General features: G+C 43.1%; 1 protein-coding gene across 2 annotated transcripts; it reads right to left on the bottom strand.

Moving 5' to 3' along the window:
• Window positions 1-7,959: 7,959 nt before the first annotated feature.
• VPS18 (VPS18 core subunit of CORVET and HOPS complexes) lies at window positions 7,960-24,484 on the bottom strand. Of its 2 annotated transcripts, XR_006168135.1 has the most exons (6): window positions 24,342-24,484; window positions 20,249-20,390; window positions 19,974-20,065; window positions 17,571-19,441; window positions 11,282-16,852; window positions 7,960-11,032 (listed from the first exon to the last, which is right to left on the bottom strand). XR_006168135.1 is itself a non-coding variant. In XM_042814530.1 (5 exons), exons 1-5 carry the CDS (start codon window positions 24,430-24,432, stop codon window positions 16,124-16,126), a joined length of 2,925 nt encoding a protein of 974 aa, XP_042670464.1. In that variant the 5' UTR covers window positions 24,433-24,484; the 3' UTR covers window positions 7,960-16,123. The 2 variants fall into 2 exon arrangements, 1 of the variants encoding a protein (XP_042670464.1); XM_042814530.1 differs by having other exon boundaries at window positions 7,960-16,852.
• Between the last annotated feature and the right edge of the window lie 1,774 nt (window positions 24,485-26,258).

The following is a 26,258-nucleotide window of genomic DNA, read 5'->3' as shown; positions in this document are numbered from 1 at the left end:
TCCTAGCACCTCTTCCCTAAGGAAAACAATCAAACAAAGATGAAAGGAAGAAGAAAAGGAAAACAGAGGGCTTAGCTGAGGGCCACTGCAGCTTTAACAAGAAAAACAGTCCCAGAACCAGCAGGTCTCTCCTATGTGCTTTATTCCCCCAGATCCTCTCTAGGTTGTGCCATTTTAAAAATCTACCAGCTAGGACATCAAAGAGAGATTGAGCACAGGAGGAAGGCTATAGTACAGAGGCACTGTAAAGAATGAATGCTCAAAGACCCAGGGTTTAACAGCGTGGAAACGTAGGTTTGGACACAGTCGGAGTGGCTGAGCAGACACTGCATGCAAAAAGAGCTGCCTGAGTATCAGGATTCCCTGGATGAGGGTTTGTCAGCTCTGCCCTGCAGTACAGGAGAGCAAAGGCAGCACAAGCAGATCTACATCAGAACAACAACTGCATTACTGTCCCAACACCAGCTCCCTTCCTCCTGGCCATGGCTGTCACAAGGGCTGGGTTGGGTTTGCTGGGGCAGTTTGTTTTGGTTTTGGAAGGATACAATTTGTCCTTGAGGTCTGTTGAGTTGTTTTTTTTTGGACGACCAACATTTGGGGCAATGCCACAGATTCCATCGATGTGGGAGCCTGCTGCGCCTTTTCTTTTTCGACGAGCTCCCAGCCTGTGAGAGCAGCATGATGTCTCTTGATCCTTCCAAATGAAATTAGGAAAATGGGCTGCCTGACTTGCATCTGCCATACACTGCACAAAACGGCACTGTGGAGGGAGTGCATTTGCTAGGAAAAGTAATAAATGCAATTTCCTCCATGAATTAGCTGTGCCACACTGGCTCCAAAAGGGATCGGAGGGAGAACGAGAAAAGATCCACTGTCTGCTAAAAATATGCCAGGCTTAAGTTATCAAGGGATGCAGGACAGTGGGTCACACTTCAAAACCTGATGACAGCAGTTCAGGGAATTTGCTCAGATCCATTTCCTTTGCTCTGTTTTTACAGAGCCTTGGGCATCTCACAGTGAGCACAGAATCCAGTGGGGAGGGCAGAATGGGGCACAGGGCTGAAGCCCCAGCTCTGTCGGGGCCTAAAGTGACCTCGTGTGCAAGCAGGAAGAATTTCAGGTCGGCAGAATGTAATTACAGTGGTTGGAAAGGCGCCAAGATTCTGGCATTAACACCCCCACCGCCTATGAAAGTGCCATGGGGCCAGAACTATAGATTTCTCCATTGCTGAAAAATCAGGGCTGGAGAGGTAGAGGCGCATGTAAGCTTTGTGAGCAGCTTAAATTGTTACAGAGGGGGTTGGAAAAGCAATTAATTTATAAAACATGACTAAACTAAAGAGCTGACATTTCTCTCCTTTCCTCTCTTTTAGGAAAGGGATAATAAATTCCCAAAGTACTGTGGCAAATGCATCCTAGCCCAGTAACATACAGATTATTCCTGCTTGTGCCAGATTGTTTTTTTGTCCTCTCCTCCCACACACTTACTGCTTTTTGCAAATTGATCTCATTCAGGGCAAAGCCTATAGCAGGCAGAGCACCACTTGACTTCAGGCTGACCCCAGTGAGACAGGGTGATGCTCTGGTGGTGTGGTGACCAGCCCCCAGCCTAGTCAAGCACTCATGCCCAACTGCCTCCATCTTGGCTGGTTTTAACATAGCTCCCTGCAGCACAAGAGGCAGTGATTACTATTGCTGAGTGCTGGGCCACGTGGGATATCATTGCAAGCTGAAACATTTTGTACAATCAGGTGCAGAGGTTTCCTGTACAGGTCTTCAGAACACACAGCATCCCAAACAGAGGCCAAATCCAGTGCCTGAGGAGAGGAATGGGCATGCTAGCACAACAGCTGCATTGGATTATATTCATAATTCTCAGAAATGTACAGAAATGCTTTCCAGCATGCGATCACTTGTGTTTCAGGATTAGTCTTGAGGAGGCAGAACTTAATTCTTCCCTTTCCTGGCACTCTCTGCTTTGACCCACAGGGGATCAATTAGCTTGCAAGTTGCAGAAGAAAATTTGCACACAATAAAGATTCTTTTCAGATACAACATTTGGCAAGAACACATTAGGAAAAAAAAATGGCACTGCTTTCATTAAGGAACAGCATTAATTTTTCCTCTTGCAGCAGGCAGAGAACAGACCTAGGCACGAGTTTAGGAGGACAGCAGACCCCATGTACTAGCTCAGTGGAATTTGAGAGAGCTGCATGCTGCAACGTGTTGTATGCGCTATCATGAGCTGTGGCTACACAGCATTCCTCCATGCACAGCTGCATCTCCTCACACTCCGGCTGTACAGAAAAAGCAAGATGTGGTTTCACTGCTACTATCTCTCACAGCTTTAGGTAACAATTGCAGTGCTTCTTTCATAAGTAACAATTTTTAGAGAGCACAGTACATCTTGATCAAGGTGCAAGAATGACATGCATCTAAGAGCACAGCAGTAACATTAAACTATTAAAAACTGAACAGGTGATCTGCCCCCCAGATTGCAGCTTGTAAAGCATTCCTCAGTTCCTGGAAGTGAGGGCAGTGGGCAGCAGGAAACCACCAGGGACACATCTGCTCACAGCAAGGTAGAAGGACTGAAATAAGATAGGCTCAATGAAACATTCCAGATAGAGTAATTTGTGGCAAGTCTGATTTCCTGCCTTCCTCATGAACAACTGGGTGTCTCGTGTACCTGGATTAGCTGACTTTCTGGTTGGACAAGAGGACCTTAGCGGTGCTTTACAACCTTAGTGTTTCTATGAGTCTATGAACTTCAGTCTGTCAGAACACTCATCCCATCACAAGCTCTGGCATCAATCCAGGCAGAGGACAGAAAACCTCCAACACGCTCTTTTTGGAGACTTCCTTTCCCCTTTCCTTTCCTATGCACAGTGACAAAGCTTTTTCTGTATCAGAAATAAGCAAGTCTTACATTCGCACTTCCTCTGAGCGCCTGAAATAGCCACACTGCCATCTGCCACAGGTACTGCACTTCCCATGTTGTCAGTGCGTTATGCGACTCCGAGGTCACAGAGCAGACAAGCACCAGAACCAGGAAGATGAGCTACATTTTCTCCATCTTCAAACAATAAAGCATTAAGCAAAGATCAATAATCATGGGATAATTTATTTGGGTTTTGTTTTCATCGGTTTTGAAAAAAAGGGTGTTGGCTGCATGCAAACATTAATACTCAGCTAAAAATATACTCCTAAACTTTCCTTTGGTCAGAGCTGTAATTGGCAGCAGGAAGCAGGGCATCACTGAACAAGAATTGTGGCATTTCTCCTATGCAGATCAGACTGTGCTAGTTATAAAGCAGTGAGTGGGGAGCAGCATCCCCACTGCGGGATCAGCTGGTGAAGTGACAGGGCAGCTCCCCCACCACCCTCATGTATGAAAGTTAACTTCACAGTGTGTGGTGGGATATCTGCTGTAAACTATCAAGATGAAGTACTGCTCACAACCAGATCCTCTTTCCCTACTTAGCACAGTTCAGACAGGCTCAAGAAGTGATTAAAAATTGTCCTCTTAGAATCCAAGCATTGATTTTCTCATCTCCTCAGATCCTCCCAGCCAACACTGCTGCAGGGCAACAACTATGGGGAGGGACAGAACAGCTGGGGACAGTAATCTGTTCAGCCGCCTCAGCGTAATCTGCTGCCTATGCACAAGCATCATCCTGTTCCACAGTTCTTAGTAATTATCTAGAGATCCCAAGTATAGAGAGTCTTGTGATGTGTCCTGCTTCCCCACTGCCCACACACGACTCAGATATGTCAGGGGTGGAATGCTTTGTAGGGGACCCAAAAACATGTACTGCTTGAGGTTGCAGTACTCCCTTGCATAGCTTTCTTATTAAACCTAGACTGGATATGAGGAAGCAGTTTTTTACAATAAGGATGTTGAGGCACTGGACCAGGTTGCCCAGAGAGATGGTGGACACCCTATCCTTGCAGACACTCAAGGTCAGACTGGACGGGACTCTGATCACCTGATCTAGCTGTAGGTGTCCCTATTCTTTGCAGGGGGGTTGGACCAGGTGGCCTTCAAGGATCCCTTGCAAATCAAAATGACTCTATGATAGGGCAGGATTAGCCTACAGAAGTACCTAGCCCCCTCAGAATTACCCACACGTTACACAGAAAACATTCAGATGCACTCTAGAGCTGGGGTTGCTATGAAAGAGTCTCTTCAAAGACAAATTAAAAGCACGCCATCTGTAAATAAAGCAACCTGCCCCTATGAAACCAGGCATCTTCACCAGGAAGAAAGGGCCTCAAGCCGAAGGCAATGAAATATCTCAGTAGGACTGTCAGAGTTTCAATTCCCTCTTTGAAGTACCACACAGTGCTAGTGTTGTGTGTGCTAATGAATAGGCTCAGAGCTCTCTGATGAGTTAAGCACTACAAGGAATGAGATGCCATGTGCCAGCCACTGTTTTCTGTGAAGTCACTGGCAATGCTTTGCTGCAGTTTGACTCTGAAGCCTTGAAAGGGGTGTTGCTGAGAGATTCCACAGAAGAAGGAAAAGAAGAAAAGTAGAAGCAGGTGTACTGGACAAGCAAACCCAAACAACACAGGGCTTATTTCTGCAGAGTGCAAAGCACCAGTGCCTTGCCACAGCATCAGCAGTGGACAAGAGTTCAGCAGCACTGAATGTGCAGACAAGGGTCAGACAGACATGCAAACATAGAAATGGCAGCCACCTACGTTCAAATTCCCACTGTGAAGGATCATAAGCCCCACTGTAATACTGCACCACCTTTCTGCTTTTCACTTCACACCAGGTAAGTCTCGAGGTAACAGCAAAGAAAGTATGAACAGTAACAGGCAGTGCTCCTCAGGAAAAAACTAAACAAAACTTAAAAAGAAAAAAATCCAACCACTTGTTTTTACTTACACTTCAATCACTTCCAAGAAGTCTGCTCTCCACCCAGCATGCTGCTGTCAGGATACACACAGTCTCACAGCTGACTCCCATTTGTCATGATTTTTGTTTCCACCAAAAGAGATCATGCTTTTGGAATACACATCATCTTTACATATTCAAACTGTCAGTAGCCTGAGATACAGTAAACTAAAAGCTCACCAGTACCAAGAGATGGAATTCATCCTCCTTTTACCCCCATCTCTTCTCTCTTTACACATTCTTTCTCAGCTCTGTTGCCCACTGGTACTGTCCATAAGCCAGAAGAAACAAATGCCAACTCAGATGCACCTGAAATCTCTGCCTCAGGCTCTCTTTCCTTGCAAGGCTTCCAGGCAAGACCCAACTTAATCAGGGCTCACCTATTCAACAGAACAGCTAAATGCTCCCAGCTTTCCTTAGAAAACATCCATATAACGTAGAAAATGGTTAAGCCATTCTCTTCCCAGAAAATAAACACAAGTATCTCAGCATCTGAAAGGGTAGCTTATAATGCTGTTCTGATACTACGTTAGGAGAATAGACCTAGGCCTTATATGAAAAAGACAAGGAACTTGTTACAACAAACATACACAAGCTCAGATGCCTTGGCCCCGTTTCCCTAGAAACCAGGCTAAGGACAAGAAAATCTGGCAACCAACAGCAATGTTTATAGCTCAGCATCAAGACTGAATAGCAAATCCTTGTGCGTATTTCTCACTGAATAAGCTCAAAAATAAAAGTCCTCCTTTTCCCTCACATTATACAGCTGCAACACACAGGAGTAAACACTGATTGCCTTGCAGGGCTTAAACACTCAAGTTCCTAGCCACCAGTGCATGGCTGTGCATCATACAGTTGAGCCTCTGATAAGCAACACTGTTTATCACAGAGAACTGGCTGATGCACTGGCAGCATGCAGGGTAAAAAAGATTCTCAGGGAGAGTATTTTCATTTACTATTCAGTGAAATCAAGTCCAAATTTCAAATAAATCCATCTAGATCTTGATCCATAGAAGGGACTTCATCAAAGTGAGAGAGCTGGATAGGAACCTGTGTGTACCAGCCCAGCTGGGGAATAAATGGAAGATAGCACAGCACTGAATTTATTACCTCAAATCCTACAGCAAAATTCACAGTGAATGGCACAAAGACAAGATGGCTTACTTCATATACGGGGAATTACTAATGGAAGGAGTCCACATGCATGCAGCTTTCAGACAAACAACAGAAATTAATACTACATGTTTTGTGTAGCATAGGAAATCAGTGGGTTATGAGGTAGACAGCCCCAGTAACATTGCTCTGGAGTTCATCAGAGAAGAATTCTTCCTGCAAGAATTCCACAGTCATTCAGATTCAGACTTGTAAGGGGCAATGGTGCTTCTCTCAACATGCAAAGCAGCAGAACTGCACTGCAGAACCTCAAAGCATGTGCAAATGGAAAGTCATTTTTCAGACTAAGCATTGGACAGTGCAAAGGTAAAACTGGTCCAAGGAGGAGGTATCAAGAATTTTCTCAAGCTTGTAGGGAAATTAAAAAAAAATAATAAAAAAAAAAAAAGCAAAGAAGAAAAGAGCAGAATGAAAAGTATTTTTGCCCACATCAGTGGTCTTGATCATAAAAGGACTGGATGTTCATTCCTAGCACTCACTCTGGGTACAATCTCAGTCTCTGGGTATAACCTCAATCTGTCTTCGGTGGTATGTGCATCTTCAGAAACACTTACTGTGGCCAGGCAGAAACAGGTCCTTTCATTAATATTTCTTCAACTGAAGGGAAGGTGCCTGGTTGTCCATCAGTGAGATCTTTAAGCCAGTGGAAATACAGAAGGAAAAAAAAAAAAAAACAACAACTATGAAACCTGTTCACAAGCTGATTATTATGCAGATCAGCAATCGTTATCCTTTCTCTCATTACCTCAGATGCTTTCTGCCATCTGTTGGTAACAAACCTGCATCTGGCAGATTACCAGAGGAGCCCTAATCAATGGGTAATTGGGGTAGAGGATTGTGAGGACAATCCTGGCAATGAAAGCACATACAAACTTACAGCATGAGAAGAAAGTTTGCTTGTCACAAGCGTGACATCCTATACCCAGCATTACTCTGCCACTCTGACAGAATACCTTCCTTTTGGAAGAATGTGGAGTGAGAAAGATTTATCACAGCAGCAGGACAAATTACACCAGCCTCTGTAATGATACCTTAAGCAAAAGGTTAATTTCCAACAGATTATGCCAGTGAGCACTGCCAGGAGAGGCACAGAGCACAGCAAGCACAAACATGCATGAGTTTGCATTGCCATGCGTGCCCCTTTGAACCATCTGTTAATGAGAAGCCGAGGATGCTACCGACGCTTTCAAGTAATGGTTCCCAGTTCTATCTCTTAGTACCTTCTGATAAGAACTGCTCAAAATAGAGCCTCTGCAAGCTGTCTTCCCCAGTCAGGCATGCAGGGTCCAGCTCCATTCCATGTGGTCTTTCCCATCTTGATCACAGCAGCTCAGACACGATATTCTCATTATCACCCACCTTCGAAAATGAAGCTTTCTAAAATCACACTTACTGGTACTGAGCTCTCAACAGAGACATGTTGACAGATTTGTCTCATTCTGAATTTCTGTTCTAGGCTTCAAAATTACCAGAATCCTGAAAACTTTGAGGGGAAAAAACTGCTGGCGGAACACAGAAACCCAGCCAGCACCTCATCCAAAGGAGAGCACAGAAGAATTTGCTGCTTGCTTTCCTTTCATCAACTGGCTGCTCCTTCAGCAAACGCTGAGCAGGTCTCCAAACATGGGAGCCATCAATACCACAGCTGCTGCCCCTTCTCCACTGGGAACACTTAGAGATGAAAGCTTAAGCAATAAGTGTAAAGACCTCTGGAAGAATTAAACTTTATAAATTCACATTTCAAAGAATGAATCAACGTAAAATCAGCACCATACCATTTGAAAGAGCTGTCCTATAACATCTGCTCTTCTACCACTCCATATAGACAGAGAGAACAGTTTCAACTGGAAAGATTAGAGACAGCTAAATGCTGAAAATCACATTGCAACAGTTCTCAAGATGTTCCAGTCCAACAGAGATAAATGGACAAGCCCAAGTCATCTGCCAAAGTGGAAGGAAGCAAAAGAGGCAATTTTTATTATTTTTATTTGTTTTTCCAACTACGCCTTGTGTGCCATTGCTGTGTCCTACCCTCCTGCTTGCACTTGCCCCAGCAGCTGGTTAGGTGCATACACAACATCTATTGCCCAGACACCACCCTGGGAGGGTCACATCCATTGCAGCATGGAAGGAACAACAAATTCTTGTAGTAAGAAAGTGGTCCAAAGAAAAGAAGGAAGTAGAAATCCCTATAAATATCCAAACGCTGCCAGTGCCCACGCATGCACTGGGCTGGGCTAGGATCCAAAGTAACTGTGCTGGGGTGATAAGAACTGTATTAAGCACCTGAACATGGGAGAGGAACACCAACACCCAACCTAAGATGTTAATTAGGCTATGACAGAAAAACAACATCCTACAGCAATGCAGTACCCAGGCTGATGTGACTAAAAAGTGAAACTTTACTATGCAAAGCAAGTAAATGGAGGGAGAACTGCAAAAGAAAGCTGCTTTTAAATACATGTTCCCAGGGTATATAGATCTTATTCTCTTACTTCTCTTAAAGGAAAGGGGTGCCTTGTTATATTTGATCTACAACTTACGGCAGAGAGTAACATCCTCACTTAGTCAAATGCAACAACTTTTTCTTTTTACCTTTTCAGTATAAATTCAGCACTCCAAGGATGTTGTGCAGGCTCCATGTAACAGGTGCAGCCTGCAACATACTGGTTCACTTGCCACAGAGAGCAGGGATTCATATGCAATAACCTTGTAGATTATCTATCTGAACTGCCATCAAAAACCAAGAATTCGGTATATATTAGAAACCTACTTTTGTGCCCTAAAAACGTCAGGGAGTTAACAGAAACAGAGCTGGTAAAGAGACAGACTTGGCATGCTGCTTTTTTTGTGCATGCATATGTCTGTAATTTGTTTTGAGGTGGGGGTATTGTGTAGCCCCATCTGGAAAGGGGGAAGCAGAACTCAGGCCCTCCTGTATAAGATCAGATAGCTGTTTCTCAATGGAAGGATTACTTTCTCCGGCCATCTTGAGCCTCCCATACTCATTAAATGGTATTAGTCAGAAAGACGGGGTAATGGTGAAAAGCCAAATCCTTTCTGGCTGTCATTTGTGGTACTGGAAATGGGCTGAGATTTTAGTATCAAACTTTATTTAAATGCCCATCCTACTACTGCACTGCTTCACTCAGAACAGCCACGTGGGGCAAGAGAGAAGTGGCATTAAAAGACACAATGCTTAATTGTCCTGCTGACTCCTTAACAGTTAGGCAGTAACTACTATCCTTGCACATTTCATCCTTCTGAAACCTGAAAGCCAGCAGGGCTCTGGATACCTTCTCACTGCAACTCCCTCCCTTTACTTTTCAACCTGCACATCAGGGAGTTTTCACTGCCAACTTCCTGCTAACCCATCCTATATTTATGCCAGAATCAAGAAGTGATTTGCAACAGCAGCGAGCAGAGGTGAAGGAAACGAGCTGGAGAAAGAGGTGGTTGCTGAGCTGGTGTCTGCCCCAGTGAGGGAAGAATGAATAAAAAACACATGACATGTCAGGCATTGAGAAGAAATGGCTCTGCCATTGCTCCTGATTTAAGGCTCATAAGAAGGCAGTCAGCTCTAAAAGCATTCTAACTTCGAAGAACAACTTTAAAAGGAAGCACTTTGAAACTTCTGCCCAAAGCCATACCTACAAATTGTTTATGACTTATGGAGGACATCCAGAAAGCTTGTTCTGGCCTGGCATTATGCACATGCTGAACGGAGACTGACAATAATGCCTGTGTTGTGTTCAGAAATTCTTCCCTCTTCCTTATTTCACCTTAAGTTTAGCATGAACTTCCCAAGTGGTTGGTTTTTTAGGAGCACAATCCAGGCAGGACAAGACGCCTGGTAAATAATCCACACCTTTATTTTTGGCACAGGTGCCACCGTGACAACTGAGAAAATTCCTGTAACTCTAAGCTGCTGAAACATAATACTGAATTCCCTCAATTCCATGGATTTCCACCTTTCAGGTCCCTCCTCCATAAGGATACATGGGGAACTGTCATCATCTCAGAGAAGTCTGAGATGAATGAAAAGTTACTTTACAGTTTATTCTTACTTTCTTGCTAAGTACTGAATGAAAACAACAGAATGAAAACAAACGCTGCCTATTATGGAACAAGTTTCTGAATTTTCCACTTTCATTAGACATTTCCTGTGATACTTTTTTGTTGTTGTTGTTTTAGCTTTGGAATCCCTACCACTGCAAGTCCTTGAAGCACGTACACAGGATTACCACAAACCATCTTGCAGAGGGACATAGCAGAAAGATGTCATAGTTCCAGTCATTGCAGTCTCATTAACCAGGAAAGCAGGCAAGTGTTTGAAACAGACTGTAGAACATAAGGAAGTGCTTTTCTCCCAAAAAGGGCTGCTCAGCAGAATGTACCACCGTAACACAAATGCAGATGTCACTCTGAGACAGCCATGCTGTGTCACACAGGCAAGTATTAAACAAAGAATTGGGACACTGAGGAGAGTAAGCCTTGACTACCAGTTTCCTCCTTGTCCAGCAACATTCTGTGTGGTCTTCCCAAACAGCACGAGCTGTTAGTGGCCCTTTATCAAGGATGGCAACATTCTGTTCAGCTATGCTTGGGAGGATTATTTTATTTTACCAACAGACCAGTTATACATATTGATGCAGAGCTAAGTGATAGCTCTGCAATATGAGGAAAACTAGAAGAATATTTTGCAAGGACCGTGTTAATTAGCCAAACACAAAAAAATTCTGACTACCTGCATCTTCATAGGCTTTTGTTGGCTCTTACCAGAATTGTTCATCTGAATGAAAAACAGCAGCCATCAAAAAACAGCAGCTTCTAATAACTGTCACAACCTGGTCTATAAGGAGAAGTCCTAAAAAACTAATGCAGCAACCATCACATTCCTCTTCGTAACGTTCCTAATTAACCCAGAAGTCCTGGCCCAATGAAAACACACCTCTGTGAGAAAAGGGAAAAAGGTGAAACATTAGAGATCGAAAAATGTTAGATCTACTCTCTAAGAAAACCACATTGTGCACCTTGTGTGCCATAGAAGAAACAAAAGCAACAACAAAAACAAAAAACTACAGATAAGAAAAGCTTTTTGACCCCAGATCTGTAGTAAACATTCATTAGAAAATCTATTCAGTATGTACATGCAGAAATGAAAAAAAGACTGCTGAGTAACTAATCGGAAAACAGAGATACCTGCTTAAGCAAAGTCCAACAGCCATCAAGCTCATGCTGCGATCCAAAAAGCACATCCCATGTCAGGTGACTGGCACTTGGACTTCAACTGCACAAAGTGGAGAATACCTGCTTTTGGATACCAAACCATTTGTCAATCTTTTTCATATTAGCTGCTACCTACAAAGAACAAAATAACACACAAAATAAGGAGTAGGCTGTGACTGCTCATATCCTCCAGGGCATTTTCACTGCAGATGCCTCCACCAGTACTATTCTATTATAAATGAAGCAAACAAACAGTTTAACAAACAAAAGGCTGTAGCAAATCCTCTTTAGGAGGAAGAGGATTTGATAGTTAGGATTTCTAGTCAGCTAAATGTACAATCTTAGAGTGCTCCTGTACCTTCCTTGCTCCTAAGCAAGGAATGTTATCAGAACAACCTTTCTCGAGCACCTCCAGGCATCACAAAAAACACTCAGTTCAGTGCTTCTTTCTCTCCACCCCAACCAGTTTCAACTGATAGATCTAAAATTTGTTTAATCTCTTCTCTCTTTTTCCACCTGAAAGCAGCTGCAAGTCAGTTTGCTTGAGGGAGGAACATTATGAGTCTCCAACATCACAATAAGGGCACAAACCTTAACTCCTAGAAGGCTTCTGAGGGTATGAAGTCTACATGGGGCACGAACAGAGTCCTAAACTCACAGCAAATAAAAAGCATTCCTGTAATATTTCCTTTTAAAGTCTCAAGCTCTACAAATTTACTAAAATGTTGACGTTTCTTTTGAATAGAAGACAAGCTTTTTCTTCAAGACCTCAGATGAAAATTACAGATCCATTAACTCCCACAGTTCCAATTAGAAGTCTTCTCTGAAGTCAGGCAAATACATAAAGCTTAACCAAACCGTATCTCTATTCCCTCTAACTTCCAGGACATTCCTCCCACCTTGGTGTACAAGAGGTGGAACAGAAGATTCTAGCCAGCATCTCCCTGCTTTGAGGATGCCTTAAGGTTCTGTCACAAACACCAGACTTACCATAGTGAATTGCATGGCTCTCCATCTATTCTGAAGAAAAAGATTGAGTCCAACTGAAAAAACAAAACCCCTAAGTCCATAAGCCCTGGATATTTCAAACCTCAAATTTCAACTCATCACACTCAATGCAAGGAAGAAGCCCACTTGCAGTCTACCTTTCCACAGATCAGTACAGGATTGTTGAATTAAGTGGTACAAGGACCTAATGGAAAGATTTCCCATGAACTCTCACTAGAAGTAAGTATTTGCATTTGTAAACATAGTCTATACACTGACAGAGGCAGGTCATTATACTTAATTTGAACCTGCCTTTCAAAGAAGTAAATGTTAATAGATGATTTCTGAATAAAATGACATCTAATTTTGATGGCATACAGGATGTTCCTACTCCTATATTGAGATGATGACCCTGTAACTCAGAGACACACTGAGAAACAAACACTAACATCTCTGGTCACACTGCTCAGTGTCTCACCCAAACACTAACACACCCAGTTGTAATGGTGCTTTTAATAAAGACCACGTGTAAACTCTAGCAATGAAAGAGCTGCCTCACATTTACTTCTACTATCTCTGCCACTAGGACAAGTAGCAGAGGTAACAGCCAGATCCTAGGCCACCAAATGCCACTTCAAGAGACAAAGTGAGATAGTCTCCGGAGGAACTTACATTGGAATGCAATTAAACAAGAGTGTAAAAAAAATGCCACTAAACTGAGTAAAAAAAGCTTTTGATACCTGAAAGTGACCTGTGAAATAAAGTTTCCTTTTAGCTAGAGATAATTCTTCATAGCATCTTTGCCTCCAGAAACTACCTTACAGGTCTGGCTTCTCCTTTCTGACATAGAAGGCACTGAGAATCTGAATTGTTTCCTCTCTGTTGTGTAACATACTTTTCAAGCTTTAGCTTGTCTGCAGCAAGCCTAAGCATTTAAATGGACAGCAATGACATCTAGTGGCTTGCTAAGAACCTGCCTTACTATATTTCCAGCCCAATCACTTACTTTTAGTAATGAGACAACCCACACAGCTCCGAATTTTATTGATGTGCTCCTGACTTGATAGGTCAACAGCAAGCGCATCTGAAATTCTTCACAAGTTTTCCCATAATACACATTCACTGCTGTCTCCTATGATTGCAGCATTTCTTCAGTTACTTGCTTGATGTTGAGGCAAGATAACGGGCACGTTTACTTTAGCTGTGCAGGTAAAGCCTAAATTTCTTCAGCACAAATCTATCTACAGAAGTTTACTCCTATTAAACAGGGCTTGGGCTCCCATCCACCCTTTTGGTTACTCTCTTCTCTACCTGCATTAAATTAAATGACAGAGATTACTTACGCAGACAAGAATAAGGCTCAAAAACATGTTGTTTGTAACAGCTGGTATATGGTTCATTCACAGTTGAACAAAAATAAATAAATACAAAGGACTTCAAAAACCACAACTGTGCTGAAACTACAAGGAGAAAAGATCAAAACACTGTTCTGAAAGCACAGAGGAAGAGATCTTGCAGACTGGATTTATTGGAGAACAGTAAACAGTTTGCTTCCATCTGCCCTCCCCAAAAAACACCTCATTTTCAGGGAGATGTACTGCAAAGTTGCCACGAAACACAAGTGAGAACTTACCAAAACTTTGGAAGTACGTGACAATTTAAGGAAAGCTCAGAAGGTATCTTTATATAGCTTCCTACACTACTGACACTGGTCATTTAACCACTGCTGGAGTCTTTTCAGGCAGTAACAATTTCCACAGCCTCAATAGAAAATAACTTAGAAGATTTTCAATTAACAGTGGTGAGGAAGCATTACATTTGTGGTATGTGTACCTACTGAAGAAGCCTAGAGCCCTCAGAGAATACAGCATACTGGCCATTAAAAAAAATAATGTAGTTTTAGTTTTGTTAACTGAGATGTATGAATACCTAAGACTGAAACAAGTGGGTTTTTGAGGTACTTTCCCCTACAAACCCATCTTAGGCAGAGACTTGTGACTTTTAATCCTACAGACCAGATTCCCTTGGAATGGTCTGTAAGCAAAAAATATTTTTCCTCGTTAGAGACAAACAGAAACATTTACCTAACATTGTAACAAATCAGCTGCACTAATAGGAAAGGAATGTAAGGATAATACTTTTAATATACCAGGCAAGCATGCTGTAACACCAAAAAGTAAAGAGACAGAACAAACATAAAGAATGTCCTAAAGAAAATAGGTAACTCTAAATTACTCTCTCCACCAGAATAAGCTGCAACTGATGTTTCTCTGAAAAGGCAGAAAAATAGCCACCTCAGGTCTTCCCACTTCAGCTCTGCTTTTTATTACTTACATTGCACAGTCAAAACACACTCATTACAGGCTGAAGCTCCCAACAACAAATGCATGAATGGTCTTCTGAAGCTATGAATGGTTATCAAAATTCTTAAGTCAACTCCTCAAGAAAACCAATCTATATTCCCTTGCTATGAAGCAAAAGACCTAGTTCTACAATCCTATGAATAGGACTTGCAGATTGAGGCAAGTTCTCAAGACAAGCACAGGCTTGTGAAAGAACAGAAGAGGTTTTCAGAGGACAATATTATTGCTTGACTTAAAAGAATCATCACTTTTAACTTAGATCAATTCTGCTAATTTTGCAATTCAGCCACAACCAGCAGAACTTCATTAAAACTTCAGTTTCTCCAGTAGTGAAACAAGGAACCCAGACTAACTGCTGGAGAATTTTCTTTTTGTTCCCTTGCCCACAATGCAGTGGACAATTCTGGGAAGAATTTTCCAAATTAAAGCAATAGACAGAAACACCAACTTGCAGCCATTCCCAGAAAGTATCAAATGCTGCCAAGAAGGCAGAAGATTGCTGGCTATCTAGCAAGGAGAGCAAATTTTTTTTTACCAGTTAAGAGTTTTCTGTAGTCTGTCCTTGATCTATGACTGCATCTCTATTCCAGTGCTCAAGGGCTGCCTGAAGAGGACCAGAGCACAACAATACAACTGGGCAGTGTTCTTACTTGTCTGGAACACTGGATTGGGGTGGAGATGAAAACAAGATCCACTATACAAAGGAAGTCAAAGTGGAAGTGGGATGAAGGTGTAAACAGACTAAGAACCATTATTAGAAAAAGCAATAAAGCCTCCAGAGAAAATTAAAATGCATGGGCTTGATCACAAAGCTTGTGGGAAAGAGAACTGCAGTCAAATGACTAAACTGTACGCTGAGACATCTGCTTGAAAATTATACACACTCTTATACTACGTTGTGTAGAAACATGTATTTGTGTAGCACAACGTTTACAAAATATCTGTGCAAGAGCACTTCTCCTTTCGTGTTCCCTCAGCATAAGTGGCTATAGACTCAGCAAAAAAAGAAAACCAAAGACAATTCTAGCATTGGAAGTGATGAATGAAGACTACACTGTTTAGTGTTCCTCACTGCCTTCAATTTAAGTGTGTTTTCGTCAAAACAGATACAACACAACAGTGAAGAGAAACCACAGGCTGTCCCCAGTTCCTTCTGGGCAACAAGGCACACCATTAGTTTCACACTGAGAACCTCAAATTGCAAACAGCAAACATCTGCTAAAACAAAAATCCAGTAGATTAGCTCTAATTGCTTTTTGAGTTCTTAAGACAGCAATAGCTGTATCTCCACTTTTTTCAAGATTAGTTTACTATAATCCTGATGACAAGATCCCATTTCTCTTTCCTTAAGAGTTCCACAGAAGCCACTCTGTTCCCATTTCCGGAGATTTTACTTCCACCACAGAAGCTTTACAAGTTGTGAACAAAACCTCTCTGGTATAATGACAGTTGCAGATTTGGAGAACTACAGCCAGCTTTGCATCTCCTCTTCGTACTTCTGAGGATCAATAAAAGGTTTGTCAATGGAGCGGATCATCAGCTCACCACAGTACACACATTCAGCTGCCACAATATCATCAATGTCAGCTTTGATCTGTTCCCGGCTCTGCTGCCCCTTCCCCAGACTAGCAGTATCTGCATCCTTGGGACGATGGTGGCCCTTGGAAGGCTGACTGGTAGCTGCCAGCTTCTTCTGAAGATCTTCCAGTTTTGCCTGCTTATAGGCAGGAAGGTTTGGAAAAACTGCTTGAAGAAGACAGTCATAATGAAACATGTGGCCACAAAGGAAAAGGTAAAATGGGCGGTTTAGAAGAGGAAAGTCACAAGCAGCACATTTTTCCTGAGGCTCAACAGAGCCATACTTATTTCTCATTTCCTGGATGTCCTCTCGGATTCTCTTGGCACTCTGCGTGGCTTCCTCCATCTCCCTCTTCAGCTCCTCAATGTGCTTGTTGTAGTCCTCCAGGGAGTTACAGATAGCCTCCTTGAAATGGTCAATAGTGACAAAGTCTGGAAAAAATGGCAGGACATCTTCAATCTTCAGCAGGGCACAGCTGGAGAGGCAGGCCATTGCCTTCTTGACATCCTTCTCTTCCTGAACAACATGGCGAGCAATCTTCAACCACAGCTTCTTCCGGAGTTCCTCATCATCTTCAGGGAGATCTGCACAGGACTTGGCAAGATCAACATCCACCTAGAAGGTGAACAGACATGGAAATTGAGTCAAGCAAGCATTCTTCTTTGTTTATCTACCATTCTATGCTTCCATTACAGCAGGTACTTACAAGAACAAAAAAACAAAAAAAACCCCTATTGCTGTTGCTGCCTAGGGCAGCAATACTGGCCTGCTATTTTCATGTCATACACCTTCTCTCCACTCATCCAGTATTCCTCCAGCTGGAAAATTTCCTCACTACCCAGCAGAGAACAAAGCCCAGAACTACAATAAGGGTCTAATCTATGATACGTTGTCTTTGCTGGCCACACATTTCAATGAAGATACAGCTATGTCTCTGGAGTGAACTCAAACACCTCCCTAAAGGTCAGCCTAAGCAAACAAAGGTATTCCTCTGATAATTACTACAGCTGGGAATAGGAAGTTAATAGAATCCTGAAGAGTTTCTATGCACACCTTGAATAAACGCAGACACTTTACTTTGTGCTAGAGACTAGGGTTAAGACAGATCATATTCTTGTTTGTATCTCCCATGCTCCCGCTCTCAATTGCAACTTGTTAAAGTCAGTTGTCTACCTAAAACAATCACGAAAGCTCAGAAGTTGAAAGTCTTCCCTCCTATACTTATCCGTACAGCTCCAATATTGATGGGTGTTCACTTCTCAATGCTTGGTTCTTCATGATAACTTGAAGTAAGTTCCCATATCTCACAGCATGCATGCATAGACAGACGTACCTGTAACGCAAGATCCACAGCTTCCTCATATAATTCCATCACTTTATAAATATGGACACATGCATGATGGTGCCCATGCTCTGCACATAGGCGCAGTGCATACTTCAGGTCATAGTGGATTCTGTTTGGGTTGGTTCCTGCTTGTTCCAGGTATGACAGCAATGAATCTGGCCGACACAAAGCATAGAGAGACAGCAGATAGTTGTGAATAGCTTGCTGGGTTTCCTCCAACTGATATACACAGAACTCCATGTATCTAATGGCTTCATTGATCTGCTGAGTACTGGCACTCTGGCTATAGTTAACAAGAGCTGGAATAAGGTTCCTGGCATCCAGTCTGGAGCCCATAGAAATCCAAGCATCAACCACTTTCTTGGGAATATGCTGGATGAGGACCGGAGAGAACTTGTAGAACAGCTTCTCATCTCTGTGCCTGGACAGCACATTTAGAGCTTCATCGTACTCATCATGCTGGCAGTGGTGAGCTACTACTCGCTCATAGTCCTGCATGATGACTGCAAAATAGACCATGTGCTCTGTGTCCCCATGGCTTGCCAAAAGCTCATAAATAGATGCCCGGTTATTAAATAAACAGTCTTTGTTCTTCGGGCTGCTCAGGAAGGTGCGAAACTTCTCCCGGGTATCCAAATAGAGATTCCGCTGTGAGGGATCTCCTTCCAGTATACCTAGCCAGTTCAGATACAGCTCTGTTAGCCATGTGGTCAGCAGAGTGGTCTGTGTCTTCTCAGAATGCTTTAGGTTATTTAACTTCTTAATTAGAAACTCCATCAGGGCCTCTTCTTGCTTGGCTTCAATGAACTTAAGGGCAATTTCCTCAAAATAGTTCTGGGTCAGTGCATAACACTTGGCACTGTCTAGATACCTCTTGTTTTGGAAGCAGTGTTCTGCTTCTTTTGCCAGCACAATATCTAGGCACTCTGGACGGTCTTTACAGTATTCTTTGGCTAAATCAAATTTGTTCATATTCATATACATTTTCCACACATCTCTAGATTCCCGCTGGACATGATAGCGGAACACAACTTTCTCAGTGTGGATCCAGATCTGCTGGACCATAGGATCTTTGATCATGCGTGTCAACGTGCCAAACTTCTCCAAGAACAGATCTTGAAAAACCACTTGCTCATTCAGCGTGCATACAGCCATCACCCGATCAGGCAGCAGCAACAGAAAGTGGAACTGGGTGAGCACAATGGATATTGGCTTGTTCACAGTTACATCAATATCAGAAGGATAAACCCAGACCCGTTCATCACTCAAAATCGAATCGGGACGGCTATAATCCAACGTACCATATAAAACACCATTTCCCATCATCCAGGCAAAGGAGCGTGGGTTGGAGCGCAGTTTTGGAGTATAAAAGGCTATCTCACTGAATCCAAAGCTGGCTGGAAACTCTCTGAAGCTGGGCAAGTGGTCAGCATGCATAGCAAATATGGAGCCGAAGCCTTGCTGCTCTGTACCTTCAGGCACTTTGCCAACAAACTGGAAAAGTCTCTTTCGAGTGGTTGCTATAATAAAAAATTTCCCTTCTATCCCTCGTTCAATCTCCAAGCAGCAGACAGGCGCAGATCCCGATTCCTCCTCCAGAGTGTAGACCAGTCGGAAGTACTGGTCAGGATTAGTGCTGAAGAGGCTTCCCTCGCTGACAGATATTTCAGCTTCATAAATTTGCCCCTGGGCTGTTCCCACCAGGATAGGCCCAGTGTTGGTCTCTGTACCAAGAAATTTGTTCCAGCCCACGCTTTCAATCAAGTGGCCTTTCCAGCGGGAGAGTGCTCGTACTTTCTGAACACTTCTGTTCAGGTAAAGGCATTCACTAGTGTTCAAAGCAATCAGGAGATGAGAGCCTGTCAAAAGGAGAGGGGCACAAGGAGAGAACAAATTTACACTGTGCCTAAGCAAGCGAAATTCCTGAGGTTTCTCAGCCTTACATTAGATAAGCACTAGTATCAACATACTAATCCAGGAATTTTCCCCCATTCATGAAAACGTGGGGGATTTCCATAATGGAAACAGTAGTCTATCCATCGCAAACTAGAGTTGCTAATCTCAGATGTTTCAGTTGAAAGGTATTCTTCCAATTTAGTAACCGTTCTAAGGACAAACATTTCTCAGAGTTCTCTCCTATCCCTGGCAGCTAGTGATACTTACGAGAATCACTTTTCAAGCTTGTGCTTTGTTAGTTTTTTCAATCAGTCAAGGCTACAATGAGCTACAGATGTTTTACAGTTCATTTAAAAAAATTCTTATGTGTACACACATAGCACAAAGCAATGAATTCCATGAGAACCACCTGTCTGCCATATTCACAGAACCAATATGTTCAATTGCCTCTGCTGCCAGCCATCATCTGTAAATATATGCAGCCCATTGTCTCACCTGTGTGGTCCAAAAACATCTTGTAGACCTTGGCTTCATCTTTGCGTCCCAACTCCACTTGATTAGGTTCATCTGGCTTCCCAAGATCAATCCTGCAAAGACAAAACATGAATGTGTGCTGCCAATCAAAGTTCATATGAGCTTAACTTATTGTTTTCAATATATGCAGGTTCATGGCTTACCGTTTCTTCTAATTAACAGATCTCAAGAAACTTTAACACACACAAAAAAAAAGATGAAAACAAGCAATAACTTCAGGTCACCAACAGCTTTACCTGAGAAGGGTGTCTTTGCCAAGGCTCATACAGAGCTGGTTAGAGGAGACCACCAAGCTGTTAATTTTCTCTGGAGGAGCAAAATCAATCCTTTGCTTGTTAAATATTGGTGTTTCCTTTTCCAGTCGTGCATTCACATATCCTGGAGAACAAGAAAAAAAAAAAACAACAAACATGAGTACTTGAACAAGACCAAAAAAAACAAAACAAAACAAAAGCCATGACAACCTACATCAGACTCTAGTCTAGAAAGACAGTGTGACCATTGCCTTCTCTGTGTTTTAGTATAAAGGGAGTTTGCTCCATGGAGCATCAACACTGAGAGCAGCCTTCACACAGATGTGTAACTGGAAAGTAGTAATACACTCCAATGTCTTGTCGCAGAACTCATCACAAAGAATCACAAAGAATTCCAGCCCTGGCATCAACTGCTTGATGAGTCAAAACATATTCAGACTGTTTACTTTCTCAAACCAAATCCTACAATACAGCCAGGTTTACCTGGTTTTCCAAAGGATCTGAGGACCATATCCAAATTCTAAGAAATGCCTGATGAAGTTTAGAGTTGAGGGTTGAAGTTTGCTCAGACATGGCTACTTTGCACGATACACACTGCATTTTCAGCCTGATGAAGCAAAACTTCCAAATCAATGAAATGAAATTAGGAATACAACCAGCACGTGGGAACCTGTGTAACTGATTAAGAATTCAGCTAGTCAGCTGAGTCCCAACTAGCTTGGGAAACGTAATATCCAGCGTGAGGCACACTAAGGAGTTCCTTATGGAGGAGACCTAGCTGGGAGAGGCAAAGATAGGTGAAGGTCTGACCTGAAGAAACTGATGTACCTGTGGAGAAATATGTTAAATTATTAAATAAACTACTCAAAAACCTATTGTTTAAAAAAAATAATAATAAATTCTTATGGTCTTCAGTGTAGATGGGCAAGACTGGCTCCTTTGGCTACAACAAAGGCAAAGGCTTAGCCATAGGAATAGCAGGTAACAAACAGAATGTTTAAAGACAGGTGAACTGTCACAACAAAGGGGTACCGAGAAGTAGTACAACAGATTTAATTTTCATTGAAGACACATAGACCTCTGAACCCAAAAATATGGGACTTGTCCTTCTTCAGAAATAGAATGACATGGCCTGTGCAAATGCCCTTTATCAGCCTCCTATGATGAAGTGAAACACTACAAAGATCTCAGATATGGCAGTGAACTGTAAAATATGAAGGCGTTCATATAAAACTGAAGCCAAGTGATGATAATCATCACAGAATCCTGGAACATCTGTACATTCACAAACAGATTTTATCACAAAGCTGCATCCATATCTGTCCCTTGAGACAAGTTTTCCCACTGACTGACATTTCCCATACGCACAAAGTCTTACATAACCCTCCGACAAAGAAAACAGCACAGGATCTGTTCGACCACACTACCTCAAGCTAGAAAGCCAGACAGACTTGATATATTGAGGTTAGCTCTTCTGCCTTGCTCCATGAGCAAGTGAAGGATTTCTAAAGCAAGCAGATCCGTGCAGCAGTTAGTTTGGACAGGAAGATTAAAAGAAATAAAAAAAAATAAAAAAGAGCTATGGCAAGTTAAAGCCATTCATGAAATTAGCTACCCAGAAAGATGTAAGCCAAGAAAATAAACCTGAATTTGAGGAACTTAAGGGGAATTCTCAGGGGAAATTGACTTCCCTCATTCTGAAGAGCACAGGCCCAATAAACTCAAAGACACTTCTCTAAAGCATATCCAATACCTACGGCCTCACCCAGATTATCCTGAAAAACTCTAATTTCAGCTTTGTTGAAAAGGTTAGCATAGTAGTTGAAAGCCACTTGCTAGTATCATGATTCCTTTGTTTGGAATGGCTTCTCCTCACCTCTGCCTCAATAGCAGGCCAGCTGTGGATCATTAAAGGCTTCTTGCTTTAAATGCAAGACAGATATGCAGGAACAAAGCAACCACAATCCAAGTAGGCAGCCTTTCGCTCAGCACAGATTTTCCCACACATCGATCCTTGCTTAAACATCATCCAATTACACAAACGTGCATTCCTCTATTTTTAGCCAAACAAAAGTAAAACATATGTTCTTTAATTCAGATTAAGGAGCTGCAATGTCATGGCTTAAACTTGTCATTATGAATGCACTGATTTCAAGGCTATACCCATTACAGGAATAACAACCACAGCATCATCATCATCACCATCATAATTTTAACTACTGTCTATAACAGGACAAGGACACTTCTCCAGCTTACAATTCTCTACATGGAGGAAATATCTGTTGTGTAACATACATTCCATTCAGAAGGTCCCCTTCCTCCATCCTGACCCCAACGTCCCTTCTGTGTTCAGGTGAAATTCTACTGCAGTATTTCCCATTCTGACTTCTGGGAAAACTTGCACTTTTCCTGAGAGTTTTGAATCTGTTCAAAGATTTAAGTTCACCAACTTCAGTCATATCCAGCAGATCAAAATAGTTCTTTCCACGCTGAAACTGGACTACCTAAAGTTTACACCGTAGGCTGTACTTGAGGTCTACAACAGAATGTACAGCTTTGAGAAACAGTAGCTGTTTCCAAGCACTGGGAACAACTAACTGAAACAAGGGAATAAATTTTAAGGTCTTCCAAGATTTCTAACCTAACCTTAAGGAATGCTCTGAGAAGTTAACTATTCATATGCAATTCTTCCAAAGTCAATTAACATAAACTTCAGCTTGCCCACAGCTTCTACCAGTCCATGTTTTGCTCCAAATCAGCACAGTAATCTAAGAATGACTAACATCTTTATTGGATTGCACCTTTGCAATTTAGCCGTTTCTGGAACTTCCTTTGTCAAAATCATTTGTCAGCAAGCAGGCAGATTTCTCAACTGTGAGACAGTCATGACCAAAGAGAATATTGCAGCAAGAAGAAAAGCTGAGTCCTTGCAAATGTATTTTCTGTTGGCAGCTTGTCCCAGCACTACTTTGCTTAACACCTTTTGGGGACAGTCATTCTTTATGTCATACTACAGAGCAAAGTAACATAATGCATGTTAAAACAAACAGGAGGAACAAGCCTACTTCAGCATGTAGACTCGGAGTAATTCTATCTGTGCAGTTATTCTATATAGTATAAAGAACATGGCAGTTTATCAATTCTCAACACATATACAAACCTTACAACTCAGCTTCCCCAAAGGCTAACAGTGAGCTACACTGCATGAGGAGAAAGCTTAAAAGAATGTGCCTGCATCTGTAAACATATACCTCTTGTATGCCAGTGCTGCACAGCAGCTGCTGCCACAATGACAATACCAGGTAGACCAAAATCTCCTCACAGTCAGCATTTCTCACTCAGTACTCAGTGTGGCATTGTGAGGTGGCATCTGATGGAGAACTGTTATTGAACCTGATGAACACACCTCAAATCTAGCAAGACAAATACTTGCTTTTTTGTGTATGAAAGAAATAACCCATTGGTGATCACATCTTTACGTTGGGTGCACACCTTCTTGAAGAGCATACAGCCAGAATATTGTGGCTGTAACAGCAAGGTTCCTTGATGAGAACCAAAATGAAAGCTAAATGATCCCTGTCAGCTACCACAGCCTTGAACTGAGTAGTGCTGAGGAGTGGTCATGATTCACATCTACAAAGGCATGGCATGCCACATACACGTGTTTTCAGCACACACTGCTTTCTGGCGCACATGGGTAAGGCCTTACAAAGCCCTCCCGTAGCCAAGCAGCCCCTAAGTTTTGCTGAGACTACACGTACCACCCTCGAGCTTCATCAGAAAGCCAGCATCCCTCGCGCTGAAACATTTCATACAGCAAATGACAGAAGAAGGGGCAGCCAAACGCTGCAGCACAAAGTTAGCAACGTACCTGAAAGCACAATCACTGAAAGCACTCCCGCAGCCTGCCATGCCCCACTCCCTGCCCCAGCCTGCCACCTCGTCTCCCCCTCTCCCCACCGTAGCACCCCGCACAGCACACGGTGGGAGCAGGCCTCTGACTCCCCGCTCCTCAGCCGGGACTGGGGCCTGCCCGTCACCCGGGGAGGAGCCTAGGGGCGCTGCCGGCACTCACCGGAGTGCGGGATGCCCACGCTGGCGCGGCTCTGCTGCACGGAGGCGGAACGATACAGGGAGTCCTCGTACTCATCCAGAATGGAAGCCATGGCGCCCAGCCGCTCCCGGCACCCGAACCCCGCGCCGATCGCTTCCGCCAACGCTCACCTGACCCGCGTCACGTGACCGTAGGGTGGCGCACCGCGCCTGCTCCGCGGCCGTGGGCCCCGCCCCTCCTGGGGCGCGAGGTGGAGGCTGTCGTGAGGGGCGGGCGAATGCTGTCGTAACATGGCGGCCGCGGGGCCGTTACCGCTAATGAGTTTGTGCCCGCGGCTGGGAGCTGTTTGCAGGCTGTGCACTTCCTAAATCATGAATGTACCAACCTATTTTACTTCAGCTGCAAATGTATCTAGTGGCTGTGTATAAGCGCTGCTCTACAGACACTTCGTGACTTTTCTCTAGCGCGGTTTTTCTTTCTAGCTGAGCAGTGGCTGCAGCAAAGCGTGTGGTGGGGCTGTCCCTGAGTTGAGCTGGATTTGCTCTGCGAGTTTATCACAAGCACATTGGTCCCACATGCTGCGTCACTGAATAATGCTTCAGAGATCAAGTTTTGCTCTGGTTACGCCGGCAATTGGTATTTACCCTGTAGCTTAAGGTGGCAGCATTTGTAACATCGGCATCAACAAAAAATTAAATTCTTATAGGACGCTTTTGGGCTTCATCTTAAATAAAATGACAACACGTACGTGTAGATACGATATGTAAGCTATATACTCTGAATTAAAGTGTAGTATTCACAGTGCTCCCTGGCAGAAAGAGAGAAACCTTGTACCGCGTTACAGGAGAGCTTGTGACACACAGCTGCTGCAGGACAGGCAGTAGCCACGCTCCACTCCTCCACTCGCATGTCAGCTGGCACTGACTGGCACCACCAGCAGCAATGGTACATGGTTGCTCTTTGCACATGCTAACACAGTTCTGTCTCCCCCTCCTCTGCCTTTCTTCTGCAAATCCCACTCACAAAAACCAGAGCTCCTAACCAGAGTACTCTGCCTCAGGCCTCCTGCATGGTACAGAGACAGACACAGCTCCCACACTTGCTTGGCTTCCAGATGCTCCTGTGGCACAGTTCTGTGAGGTCACCTCTGCCTTGCTCTGTTCAAGCACACGGTGCCTCTTCCTAACTGCCAGCTTGCAAGCACCAGCAGGAGCCCACACCTAGCTCCAGCCTCTGCTGTTTACCATCTTTGTATGGCAGCTCTGAACCGAAACAACAAAACCACATTCCTTTGCTCTCCAATCATCCTTATCATCTTAAACAGCAAGCGTTCTCATTCTCCTTCTCTGAAAGTACACACAAATTGCATTAGGTTTAGGAAAATGAGCTAGGAAGAGATACAGTAGAGTATCAGATCCATTATCCCACTCTGGCAGATACCACATCATACAGCTTTTTCACTATTCCTATCAAGCTTTGTCTGAAAGCGTGGGTATCCTTCTGCAACTGCTCCAGCCCATACCTGCCTCAAATACTGACTGTATGCATGATTTTGAACTCTGATTTCCAGTCTAATGGAAGCCATGGCTAGTCTGACTCCATTTGTTCTTGCTCAAACATTGTCTTAGAGAGTAAATAATCCTCCCATTTGGCATTAACTTCCATTGCAAAAGTCAAGTCAAAGCTTTGATTTCACTCCGATTTACCTAACCCAGGATTTACCAGACCGACATCTTGTTGACTTTCTCCTCCAGTTTCCTGGAGCACACTAGTCATCCTTTTCTGTAGAATACAGTTTGACCTCTCATTTCAGATGAGGTCTTCTCTCTTGCCTTAAACAATGGTGCTTATAATTTTGCCTTTTTAGTCACTTCTGGCAGTAGGAAACTAAAAGTTTTTTACATAAGGGGAAAATGAACCATCTCAAAATGTAACTGG

The sequence above is a fragment of the Centrocercus urophasianus genome, unplaced genomic scaffold, assembly GCF_019232065.1.
Source record: "Centrocercus urophasianus isolate 14NV4802_14NV808 unplaced genomic scaffold, USGS_Curo_1.0 seq_14, whole genome shotgun sequence".
In the NCBI taxonomy this organism is placed as follows: Eukaryota; Metazoa; Chordata; class Aves; order Galliformes; family Phasianidae; genus Centrocercus; species Centrocercus urophasianus.
Note: the sequence above shows the minus strand (reverse complement) of the source record. Positions and strands in the feature narration are given on the sequence as shown.